At 49.2% G+C, this 13,427-nt stretch overlaps 1 protein-coding gene across 1 annotated transcript; it reads left to right on the top strand.

Annotated features, from left to right (window-relative positions):
• The first annotated feature begins 1,862 nt into the window (after window positions 1-1,862).
• On the top strand, window positions 1,863-5,521 carry LOC137756792 (uncharacterized protein CXorf49 homolog). The gene is made up of 5 exons (XM_068533320.1): window positions 1,863-3,119; window positions 3,831-3,987; window positions 4,517-4,593; window positions 4,847-4,892; window positions 5,481-5,521. Exons 1-5 carry the CDS (start codon window positions 1,863-1,865, stop codon window positions 5,519-5,521), a joined length of 1,578 nt encoding a protein of 525 aa, XP_068389421.1.
• The last annotated feature ends 7,906 nt before the right edge of the window (window positions 5,522-13,427 follow it).

Raw genomic sequence — 13,427 nt, 5'->3', positions numbered from 1 at the left:
GGAGGGGTGTCAGAGTAGGAGTTGGGTGGCAGACAAGGGAAATTCTAACATCCATGGGCCATATAGAAACCAAGAGAGGGACCACTCCCCAGACATCAGTACTGCTCAGCTCAGGGAAGCTGAGAACTGACAGTTCCAAGAAAAATTGAGAGACACCTGGCTATCCACACCCACCGCCATCACAACTGGTAGGCCTTGGTTGTGCGTCCTTCAAAACTTTAAAACATACTTGTACATATACTTGAATGAATTCTCATATATTACATAGGGTTGACTGGTGTGTGTGTGTGTGCCCACGCACGCAAGTGCTTTAATTTACAAATGTGAATCCAAAGCCATCGTTCTGCAACTTACAGTTTGAAGTCAGGCGGATGCTTTCGAAAGCTGTGAGAATGGCCTGATGCATTCCTTTGGACTGCCACGCTTTATGCTACTGGATGCTAAGCCACGTTGCATTCATCCATTTCCTTACTGATGGGAATTTGGAGTGTTCCCAGTTTTTCCCATCACCAACACCCTTGTGCCTGTGTTCTTGCACACTACAGGTACCAGCGTGTCTCCGGAAGAAGTACCAGGCAGCGGACTTGCTGGAACATAGAGGAAATAGCTTTTATTTTTCCTTCCAGTTTTAAGATCTTGGGCTCAAAGCAAGGACTCTGGAGTCAGATTGATTGGTTTCAATCCTGCCCGCTGATCCCCACGAGCCGAATGACCTTGGGCCAGTGGCTGAACCTCTCAGTGCCTGTTTCCTCACCGGTAAGAGGCCAGTAATAGTTGGTGCTATAGTTCTAGGCGTGTCACGCGGATGCATTACTATTTATGCCCAGCGCTTAGAAGAGTGCCAGGCACAGAGTCCGTGCTGGCACTAAGTTGCTTTCAATGGGTTCTGCCAGATTACCTCCCAAATGGATCTCTTGCACCACCGCCACAGGGGTTTGCTCCTAACCTCTCCCACCCTCGGAATGGTTAAGCTCTTTGAAGGTTGTCAACCTAGTGTGTGAAACCCGATTCGTGGTTTTAGCTCACATCTCCAGGATCAGCGGTGGGGAGCATCTCTTGGGGTGTAACTGGCCACTGCGATTTCCTCTTCTTTGAATTTGCCGCAGAGCGGGGGAAGGGCTGAGGGAGCGAGGCCAACCCCAGTCGTCTGTCCGCCAAACCCGCCTGCCAGTAACGTTTGCTGAGCCACATTTGATGGAGCAGTTGAGACAGAGACCTTACAGAACGAAAATACGATCCCTTTGCTCTCTGGCCGACCCCTGATCACTGACTGCGGGACTCCTGTGCCCATTCTCCTGTTGGGTCGTAAGGCTTGCGGTGGAAGGGAGGCTGGCAAATGCTTTCGGCGCGTGCTAGGCGTCCAGCGCCTCCATCTTGACGTTTCATCCTCACCACCCGTGGAGCCCAGCGCCCTCACTCCCCGACCCCCTGTGTAGATGGGAGACGGAGGCTCGGAGCTGTGACTCTAACTGGAAAGGGGAGGCGGGACAGGAGGAGGCGGGCCGAGAGGCTTGACAGAGGGAGGCACTCCCACCATCCCCTTCGCCAGCCCACTGCCCGGACCGCCCACAGGCTTGGGGGCAAACCAGAGGCCCTCGACCCCATTGGTTAGGCCTCGAGGCGGCAGGCGAACAAGGCGCCCGCTGGTTGGCGGGGCCCGGACCAATGAGGAGGCCGCGGCGCGGGTGTGGGAGGCGCGCTGGAAGCCGCGCGTCGTCTCGTCTGAGGCGAGCTCGTGCGGCGCGTGAGGGGGCTGCCGCTGCCCTCTGAGCGCCGCCCGCCTCACCCGCGGTGACCGCGACCGCGACCGCGACTCGGGCCATCGACCGTCGCCCCGGTTCCGGCGCCGCCAGGGTCGCGACATGAGCTCCCCCGATGAGGCGTCTGTGTGGGTGTGGGGAACGGGTTTCGGCCCAGAGGGCGGGGAGCGGGCCGGCGTCGGCCCGGCCGGCCCCGCAGTCCCGTGGGGACCCGACCCAGGCCCCGAGCCCGGGGAGCCGCGGAGCGGCGAGGGCGGGGGCGGCTTCCCGGACCCCGAGGGCTTCCAGTCGGAGCGGGAGATGCTGGAAGCGGGAGGGCCGGTGCCGTGCGGCCCCGAAGGCCGACCTGGCTCCCCGGCTGACGACACGAGGGACCTCGTGCACCTGGACGAGGAGTCTGCGGCGGCCATCTTGCTGCAGCTGGCCGGGTGGGACGTGCTGGGCGTCCGCAGACACCCGTCCCTGGAGAGCTGCGCCGCCTTCGAAGTGTCCGCCGTGTGGGCCGGCCTCGAGGCGGGTCCCGGCGGTCGAGGAGCGCCCGACCAGAGCTGTGGGGAAGCGCCGCCGGCTCCGGCCCGCCCTCTCCACCTCGGTGGGCCCGAAGCGGGCCGGGCCTGGGGGAACCCTAAGAGAGGCCCTAAGCGTAGGTTGAACGTGGCTGCGGATCGCCAGCGGCTCCCCGAGGAAGGCCTGGCCTGGCTGCTGTCCGACCCCGAGTCCTCAGATGAGTTCAGTGAGACACAGCTGATGACGGTGAGCACTTACCCCAGAGGAGGAGGCCAGGCCGAGCCCAGCACACCCGAGGATCCCGGGGACACTCCCAGACACTCGAATTTCCAAGTCAGGGAGAATTTCCTTCACGTGCCAGGCTCTTCCCTGTCCTCGGCTCCGCGAGGACTCACTTCGGTTGTGGAAACGCAGGACGTGGGAGAGCAGGGCATCTCTTCCCCTAAGAAAATGCGGAGCGTGCTCTGGGGGAAGGGGGGCAGCAGGTCCAGCTACCCGGGAGCTGCTGCTGCTGCTGCTGCTGCAGGTGGCCTGCCGCGGGTCACTCCTAGGAAGAAGGGGGCCCAGGAGAAGAAATCCCTCAGGGGAGCCTCCAAACTTGCCCTGGGGACAACCTTCCCTTCCGGGGGAGAGCGAATCTCGGCAACTGCCCTGGAACCGGCCACCTTGCCCCCAATCTCTGGTATTCCGCTGCTTGGGAGATCCAAGAGGTATACCTTGGTCCCTTTGGGAACCGAACAGTCCAAGCACACCGGCGCTGGGAAGAAATCCGTGGCCAGGCGGGCAAGGGAGTCTGAGGCGGTGGCGGGAGAAGATAAGGACCCAAATAGAGACCCAGCCGCAAAGGGCCAAGTGAGTAGGCCATGCTCCTCCTCTCTCCCCACTCTTCCCCCACCCCCGCTCCAACCGCCCCCAGGACACACGTCTTCACCCATGCTGCCTCTGTCCATCCCTCAGGGGTCGTCATTGGGTGCCCCTCGGTCACTGGGTCATTAGGATGCCAGATCGGGCTCCTTTTACTAGGGACAAACATTAAGGTAGCACTTCGGGTGTGCTGGGCCCGGTTCTCCACCCTTGGCCTGTTTCCAGCCTCCTCTGCGAGACTGGGGCTGGGACGGAAGGGAGGGCTGGTAGCTGAATTGGGTCGGGGGATCCCTTAAAAGCTTCCCCGAAAAGCCTCAGTATTTAGACTCACCAGCTTCCTGAATCCTACTTCCTAGCTGTTCCCCAGACCTTCCTTGCAGGGGACCTGGGCTTTCTCAGTGCCCCACTGTTGTCCCTAGATCAGCTCTGCCTGCTGGCCTGGGGCTGACTGAGGGAGAAAGTGCTAATGAGATCAGCCTTTCAATTCCCTTCCCAATTCCCTGCCTCACCCCGGCCCCGAATCACACAACTCACTCTCTCTCTCTCTCTCTCTCTCTCTCTCTCTCTCTCTCTCTCTCTCTCTCTGTCTCACAGACACACACACATACACACACACACACACACACACACACACACACACACAGACACACACACAGACACACATCCTTAGTCCAAATCGGTGAGAAATTCTTGTTTCAGCTGCCAGGTTACAGGCCAGGCACATCTTTTCCACGCATGCATCGTGGAAAAGCCAGCAGTGGCGACCTCAACACCAGAGGCCCCCAAGATCCAGGAAACTCAGAGCCCTTGGCCCTGAACCCAGGAGAAGTCATGCCCAGGGGGCCTGTCCCCTCAGGTGAGTGTCGTGGGTTTGATATGAGGGGAGGGGAGAGGGGTTGAGGACAGAAACCTCTGGCTCTGTCTCTGCTGGGGGCACAGCCTTGCTCCCAGGCAGCTTCTCCCACAGGAGACGGGGTGCTGGCAGGGCTGGCCTTGAGCCGCCACATCCTCTGTGTGGGGTTTGTGCGGCCGGGGTGATCGGTGGCAGTGCCCCAAACAGCTCCTCCAGGTGTAGACTTGCAGGGGAACAGCCTTTTCTGTTAAGTCCTGTTCGCCCACATTGCTCTCCCACGTGCTGGCTGTGGCTGCAGCTCTGGGAGGGTCGAATCCAGAGCCACAGTCTTTGGGGACCGCGGTGGCGAAATGGCTGCCCCCGGGGAACAGGGGAGGCAGGCCCAGAGAGAAGGTTCGGGCTGCTGGGCAGAGCAGGGGCGGCTTGTTGCCAGCGGAGGGTGGTGCTGCCTCACCTCACGTTAGACCCCGCTTGGCCCTTTCCACCTCACTGGGAGCCTGGGAAGCTGGATTGTGTGTCCTTTCCCTCTCAGGTGACCGGGAGCCACTTGACCATCCCCCAAGACCGGAAAGGCAGCAGCAGCCACTGGGAACGCCGGGCTGTCCTTGGGTAATGCTTCCTCTGGCTCCTGGAAATGCAGGCCCAAACTCGAGGGCGGGATCTGGGTCCAAGTTCAACTGACATGTGTGGGGCCCCCATCGCGTACCCCACGGAGGGAGCCCACCTCCTTTCCACTGAGGAGCCCTTGCCAGTCTAGCCACCCGGCTTTGGGATGGAGGGCCCTGGAGAGAGGAGAAGGTGGAGGAGAGAGGAGGCCAGAGTATACTGATCATTTCTCTTCCTCCTGTGTCTGCTGGCCTAGTGTCTCGTGCTACAGAGAGAAATAGACGACCTTAAGGAGCAACTTGGTATGAGGAACCAGGGACAGAGAGCGGTGTCTTAGTGCGGAACCCAGGTGGGCACCTGGGGTGGGGGTGGGCTGCAGGTGCAGTCGGCCTCGCAGGGACCAACATCCCTGTGGGGAGGAGAACCTAGCAGGCCTGGCCCTGGAGCCGGCTGTGCATGTACAGCTGGGCGTGTGTACAAGTAGCAAAGTACTGTCTGGACTGCATGCACACTTTGCCAACCAGACCAGTCCTAGGGAATCTCCTTCTGATAGGACTTTTAGAGATGCCTCGTTGATTTTTTCCTTGAACTGCTGCTTGGTGTGGCTTCTAAGGTTCTTGTTGGATTGTTTGTTTGTTTGTTTGTGTGACGAGTTCTGACTGGTTGTGGCACGGCCCACAGCATGAGAGCTGCTGGCACATTTTGTTTCCCTTTAGGAACCGGTTCCACATTCAATTTGGGTGGTGGGGAGTGATCAGGCCCAGAGCTCTTTGCATCGGGTCTGGAGGGGGTTTCAGGTTGCAGGGCTAGGCGGTTCCTCACGGGGATAGGGGGACGGGCTTCTATATCCCTCTGTCTGGAGCGCCTGCTAATGCCTGTCCCTGTTGCAGCCGCCATGCAGTACCTGGCTGACAAGTTCCAGACCCTTTGAAGTGAGTGTTACACACACCGTACCCCTTCCCACAGTCCTGGCTGTTGAGCAGGGCTGGGGGCTGGCCCTGGCTTGAGGCTCTTCCCTGACTCCGCTGTTTCACAGGTTGAGCCCAGCGTCTTCCTGCAAGAGGAGCAGCTGGTACCTTTGGGGCCCGGGAGCTGTGGCCAAGCTCGTTCCCTCCTGTTCTGCCTCAGCTAGGGCTTCCTCTCCCCCTTGTTTTGCCCCCGCCCCGCCCCAGTTTCACAGCAGTTTCCAATTAAAGTACCTCTCATATTCTGTGTTCTGTGTTCTGCCTTCTCTCTGGAGGGGTAGGGGTAGGGGTAGGGGGCCGGGGCGGGGCGCTGCTCCACGTCAGAGCCTTTTCCAGAACAGTATCTCTGGCATCCTGTGGTGGGGACTCTGGGCCAGCCTCTGCTACCATCCCTGCAGTCAAGCCAGCGGAGTGTCCCAGGTCTGGGTCCTGTGTGTGCTCTGCCAGGCCACATTGGCACGTCCTCCCTTTCCCCCGAAGGCCCTCTTCTAGTTCTCTCCAAACCCCCCCCCCCTCCTTTGGGGTCTGGCGGTTCCCATTCATCTCTGCCATTCCCCCTCCCCATCAGCAGGAACTCATGACCCCCTTCCAGAGCTCCAATCTGGAAGCTTTCACATCCTCCCTGCCCTAGCCAGCTGACCACCCTCCTCCAGCCTGGTCGTCTCTATACCCTTGAGTGGAAATTGGCCCGTCAGGTTCTATGGCAAGTGTGGTTAGTAGGTCTGTGTTCTTGCATGGTCCCCGTCAAATACTCTTCCACCCGCCCCATGACACAGATTTTCCTGGAAATGATATTTCCGTGTCCCAGCTCAATCTCCCAGACTGCCTCTTTAGGACACACGAGATTGAGTCTGAACTCCATGTTCGATTTCCCCCTCACTGGAGGTTGGGGAGCACTTCCTTCCCTCAGCCGGGACCCAGGGCTGTACCAGCCTGAGACTCAGAGGGACAGATTTGTGTTTGAGTGAGGCGAGGGTGGTTCTGCCTGACACCCTTCCCGAAAGACCGGTGTTTTACTACACAAAAGGGGGTATGATGGTAGATAGGACATTCCAGGTTGGTGACTGTGTGTCCCTGTGTGTGAATAAAAGTAATCAGGGACAATCTCCCTTGAGGGAGAAAGGTGTGATTCAGGGCGTAAAGGGAGTAGAGGCTGGTCCAGGTTCTGTAAGGCATTGAATGAGCAAAAGCAAGGGTCGGATCTGTTTTGTTCAAGGGTTGTTGTTAAATTCCCAAAACATAGGAGGGGGATGATGCAGAAGTCACCAAACCCCACGACAGGGTGTCGGGATGCTCAAAATGTTGGATTCGCTGGAGGAGGCTCTCGATCCTACTCTGTGATCCTATGATGTCTGACAACTACTGTGGGTGTGGATGGAATGAGATTGGGAAGGGTGGCTCCTCAGAGTAGCTCATCTTAGAATCAGGGGACCCATATATGAGACCACCCAACATGAGCTACCTGGGACGGGGGCAGGATGGGCGCAGTGAGGATGGGAAGTAAGGAGTGACTGCACCTGGACAATGGGGAGCACTTGGGTCCACCCTTCCCCCATATTCTCACCCTGACTCGCTTCCAGAGTTCATGGCATGAGCTCAGGTGGACAGACCACATGTGGGATGGGACAGTCACAGACCTCAGGGTCAGAAAAGAACGTTCGTGGGACTTAATCCTTCCACTCAAACCCCTCCCTGGAGAAGGTGGGCTTGACTGCTTAGTTTACAGCTTTGACCCTGAGCCTGATCCACTGGTTATTGCTTGGCGGTGTAGCACATCTCGCTGCTGTCTGCGTAACTAAGTTTGGCAGAGACCTTCCAGCTGAGGTTTCTGCTCACCGAGACGTGCAGGCAACTTGTGCCCGGGGAGAAGTCCAGCACCAGCACCAGCACCGCCTGTCGGCAGAGGGGGTCTCGGGGCTGTGGTCACCAGTGTGAGGAAATAGAGAAGCTTGTTGAAAGGGAGGTGACATGGGAGGGCGTGACCTCAACCCTTGGTGATGCATTTTCCCTGCCTCCCTTCCCTCCACTGAGCACACAATCTCTCTGTTCCGTGTTCTGACCAACTACCACAGAAAAATGTTGCTGGGAACATGTATATCACAGGCTGTGGCTTGGCCCTGAGCTCTCCAGTTCCAGAGGGAAATAGTGGCAGGTCATACATCTGGCCCCCGTGTGTAGGAGGAGGTCAGAACCCCACCCTCATTCAGTTCACCCCATTTGCCTTTCCCCTCAAGCCCCTTCTCCAGCCTGGGAGACAGTGGCGGCTGGCCTGGAGAGCCCTAGACCCCATCCTGCCTGCTTCTGCTCCCTGCCCAATTACTGGGAAGATGCCCCCTCCCCACCCCACCCGCTCCGCACCAGCACCAGCCCAACCACAGGCCAACTGCTCTCTCTGACTCTTGGGGGGAACTGATACAAACAAAGAAGGTAGGTGTAGGTGAGCTCTGGAGAGGGAGCTGGGTGTGGTGGGCAGAGTAATCATGCCCAAAGATGTCCAAATCCTAATCCCTGCTCTGGGACTCTCCAGAGTCCTTGCTTTGAGCCCAAGATCTTAAAACTGGAAGGAAAAATAAAAGCTATTTCCTCTACGTTCCGGCAAGTCCGCTGCCTGGTACTTCTTCCGGAGACACGCTGGTACCTGTAGTGTACAAGAACACATGCACAAGGGTGTTGGTGATGGGAAAAACTGGGAACACTCCAAATTCCCATCAGTAAGGAAATGGATGAATGCAACGTGGCTTAGCATCCAGTAGCATAAAGCGTGGCAGTCCAAAGGAATGCATCAGGCCATTCTCACAGCTTTCGAAAGCATCCGCCTGACTTCAAGCTGCAAGTTGCAGAACGATGGCATCGGATCCACATTAGTCAATGTTTTTAAATCCCAAATTAATCCTATCTAATGTTTGATAACCTTTGGGTGTATGTTTCAAGGTCTGAAAGACGGTTTTCACTAGATGTTAAAATGGTGGGATAGCTCCTAACAGGACCCAATAGGTTTATGGAACAAATTTATGGCCTTGGATCTCCCCAGATTGGTTAGGATGGTGTACAATTGGTTTCCTTTAGGCTCAATGTCACCTACAGGTAGCCTTGAAAACAGCTGCTGTCATTCTGCTTTCCATGTTGGCATGTTGGGTTCAATCGGTTTTCCAATGGTATGATTATTTGGCTGCAATATTTATTCCTTCACTTGGAATAGAAGATATCATTACTCATATAGAGGCTTTAACAAAATTCACCCAGCAATCCTTAAATGATAGTAACCAAGCCATGTGTTTGCTCAGTTCAGAAATTTCCATGATGAGAAAAGCAGTCCTACAGAATTGCATGGCCCTCAATATTCTAACACCTCTCAAGGGGGAGCTTACGCTATAATACATAGTGAATGTTGTGTTTTTATACCTGATGAGTCTTGTAATGCAACCCCCCCTTATGGTGCGTCTGAAAAATCAGATTTCCACTCTGAATGATCCTCTTCCCAGTTTAAGGGAAATGCTAGGAAAATGGTTTGGTTCAAGAGGATATTGGCTTAAATCTTTACTAATGATATTGTTCCTCCTATTGCCAACTTTGATTACAGTTTGTGTAACTTATAAAGTTTTAGTTTCTTGTTTTTTGCACTGTGTATCACCTGCTCCTACTAAGATAATGATATCTAAACAACTGGGAACTATTGATCACATCTATAGTTCTCTATAAAATAATGGACATGCACAATGCACATGCAAGGTAAAATTGGTGCAAGTCCTATTGGACAACTTGGAATTGACCCTTATTCCTTGCCAGACATCTTACTAGTACCACCCCCTAAAAGGAAAGAAAGAACCGGGCTATTAGGACCCAGCATCGAGGGACATGATGGACCCAAGGCAGGTAAAGAACAACCCTAACATTTAGGGACCAAATACTTGATCACCTAATGCTTTCTATTGAAAGATTAATGATCAAAAGTGGAATTAATGAAATAAAATTATTTTCAGGCAGGACAAGAAAAATTTTAAACATAAAATTCTCTCTGCCCATTTGAGCCACTACCCCCTCCCCTTTAGTGTGATTTGTGCATCACATTATACATTAACTAGATCCCCTTAAAAGATACAGGAATGCCCACACGCCAAAAAAAAAAAGAAAAAAAAAAAAAAAAAGAAAGAAAGGAAGAAAAGAAATTTCCTCCTGGAACCAGCAAGGCAACTCCTTAAGAGTAACTTTCCTTTCTCAATCCTGTAATGGGTCATTAATACCCACTACTCGCCTTGTTGGACTATGTAAACTATTAATATGCTACTTTGTCTCAAAAACTTATATAACGGTTTTACCTCCAATGGGTGGAACAGTCCTCAGAGTTTTCTGAAGATTGTCTCCTATGTTATAGTCCTCAGGTTGGCTCAAAGAAAAATGTCCATTTTTCTTAGATTGACTATTGATTAATTTTTTTGGACAACACAATGAAACCAAAAGATAACACATCACAAACCTTAGGCAGACTGACCAAGAAAAAAAAAAGAGATTCCTAAGGAATCACTAAAATCAGGACTGAAAAAGGAGACATCACCATTGAGCCTATTGAATTTTAAAAATTATAAGAAAATAGTATGAAAAAATTTATACCAACAAATTAGACACATATATGCAATGAAAAAATTTGTAGAGAGACACAAACTTCAAAACAGACTCAATAATAGACAGTCAATTAAATTAATAATTAAAAATCTTCCCACAATGATGCTCCTGTCCAGATGGCATCACTGCTGAATGCTATCAAACATTTCAGATGGAAATAATAGCAACACTCCAGAAATTCTTCCAGAAAACAGAAGAGGAATGAACACTTTCAAAATAGCTCTAGTAGGCCAATATTACTGTAGTGTGAGCCTCTGACAGTTTTTTTTTTTTTTAATTGTAATGCAAGTGCCTGACATTAAGCTTCTGATTGCTGAGGCACCACTTCAAAGACAGCTATATCAAAAAGAACAAATTGCCAGCTACACGACTAGGTAAAGAGCCAGGCCACCACACCCCTGAAGTTTCCTTTGTTTTAGAGATCTCTGATTGACTTAGATAACTGACCCTTTGGCTGCCTGTTTTTCCCTTCTTGTACTTTAATTCCCATTCTGTTTTAAATTCATCAATAAAGAGTGAATCTGAGAAACCCTAGGCCCCTCACTCTTGACCCCGATAAAAACATAACCCCAGGTCCCAGCTCTCTTTCTCCACCCACAACCTTTCTGTGTGGTCCAAGGCATGCCATGTACCCTCCAGGACTTGTGAGTAATAAACTTCCTCCTTTCAAAGTTTCCTAAAGGTTATTGCTGAGGTGCATCTTGCAATTATAATAAGAACCACAAGGGCTAGTTCAACCACAACATTGGTTCTGAAAGGGGAAATATCTGTGGGGGCTCGCCTTGGAGTCCAGGTGAGTGCCTCCAGGTATTTCTAGCTGACAGTATCACTATCGATTGGCTGAGACCAGCACAATTACCCTGATGCCCAAAACACACAAAGACATCCAAAATAAAGAAAATTGCATACCAATCTTTCTCATGAATATAGATGAAATAACCCTCAAGAAAATATTAACAAACTGAATTCAGAAACATATAAAAAGGATTATATACCATAACCAAGTGGGATTTATTCTAGAAATACAAGGTTGGTTTAACATCTAAAAATCAGTTTATGTAATACACTATTTTAAAAGAAGAAAGCACTGAAACATTATCATATTAACTGACACAGAAACAGCATGTGACAAAATTCGACCACCTTTCATGATAAAAACAATAAAAAACTAGGAATAGAAAGAAATTTCTTCAGCATGATAAAGAATATCTATGAAAAACCTACAGCTAACATCATATTTAGTAGTGAAAGACTGCATACTTTTCCCCTAAAGTCAGCAACAAAGACATGCTCACTACTTTTATTCATTATTGCACTGGAAGTTTGAGCCAGTTCAAACAGGGAAGAAGAAGACCTAAAAGTCATCCAGATAGGAAATAAAAAAGGAAATTTTTTTATTCTCAGATGACATGATTTCATATGCAGAAAATCCTAAGGAATCCACAAGAATGGTTCTAATGGTAGAACTAATAAGGAAGTTCAACAGATCACAGAATACAAGATTAATACATAAAACAAATTTTATTGCTATATACATGTAGCAAATAATCCAAAAATGAAATTAAGGAACACTTAATTCTAGTTACAATAGCATCAAAAAGAATAAAATGCTTAGGCATATATTTAACAAACCAAATGTAATACTTATGCACTGAGAAACACAAATTGATGTTTGTTGAGAGAAATTCAAGATGATCTAAATAAATGGAAAGGCATTGCATGTTCATGGTTGTAAGACTCACTATTTATATGGTAATTCTCCCCAAATTGATATATAGGTTCAATTCAATCTCTATCGAAATTTCAGCAGGCTTTCTTTGTAAAAATTCACAGGCTGATCCAAAAATTCATATGGAAATGAAAAACAAAACAAAACAAAACAAAACAGAATATCCAAAACTACTTTGAAAAAGAACAAACCTGGAAGACGTCCACTTTCTGATTTCAAAACTATAAACTATTACTATAATACTACTATAGTATACTATACTACTATAGTATTAGTAGTATTATAGTAGTAATAGTTTACTATAATAGTAAACTACTTCCTATAAAAATACAGATAATCAAGTTAGTGTAGTACTGGCATAGAGATAGATCAATGGAACAGAATTGAGAGTTCAGAAATAACGAACTCTCCTTATATTTATGGTCAATGATTTTCAATTCAATGGGGAAAGGATAGTCTTTTCAACACGTGGTGCTGGTACAACTGGATATCATGCAAAAATACGAACTTAGAACCTTACTTCACAGCACACACAAAACTTAATGCAAAACGGATCAGAGACTTAAAAGTAAAACCTACAACTATAAATCTGTTAAAAGAAACCCTAGGAGAAAAATCTTTGTAAACATGAGTTAGGCAATGATTTCTTAGATATAACACCAAAAGCATGATCCATAAAAGAAAAACTTGATAAATTGGACTTCATCAAAATTTAAAACATTTATGCTTCAGAAGGCACTATTCAGAAAATGAAAAGACAAGGTACAGACTGGGAGAAAATATTTGAAAGTCACAGATCTAACAAAGAACTTGTATCCAGAATAAAGAATAAGAATAATAAATAAATAAGAAAATGACCCCATTAAAAAATTGGGTAAAAGATTTGTATAGACATTTCACCAAAGAAGGTACAGAAGTGGTTAATAAGCATATGAAAGGATGTTCAGAACCACTGGTCAGTAGGGAAATATAAATCAAAACCATAATGAGATACCATGTTGCAAAAACAATAGGATGGCTATAATCCAAAATACAGATAATAACAAATATTTGGATTTGGAGAAATTTGAATCCTCATACACTTCTGGTGATAATGTAAAATAGTTGAATCTCTTTGGAAAATATTCTGGTATTTTCTTAAAAAGTTAAACATAGAGTTACCATATGATCCAGAATGTCCATTCCTAGGGATCTACCTAAGAGAACTGAAAACATATGTTCACAAAAAAACTCATGAACTCAAGATGTATATGAATATTCGTAACAGCATTTAGTTTGGGAATATTATCCATAATATTCCCAAACTAAACATAACCCAAATGCCCATAAACATAAACTGAAGAATGTATAAATAAAATGTGGTATAGCCATACCATGGAATATTATTTGGCAATAAAAATAACTGAAGTACTGATACATGCTACAACATGAGCGAACCTCAAAAACATTATACTAAGTGAAAGAAGCCAGACAAAACGTACTATATATTGCGTGATTCCATTTATACAAAATTTCCTAACTAG

This window comes from Eschrichtius robustus, chromosome X (assembly GCF_028021215.1).
Source record: "Eschrichtius robustus isolate mEscRob2 chromosome X, mEscRob2.pri, whole genome shotgun sequence".
NCBI classification, from domain to species: Eukaryota; Metazoa; Chordata; class Mammalia; order Artiodactyla; family Eschrichtiidae; genus Eschrichtius; species Eschrichtius robustus.
Note: the sequence above shows the minus strand (reverse complement) of the source record. Positions and strands in the feature narration are given on the sequence as shown.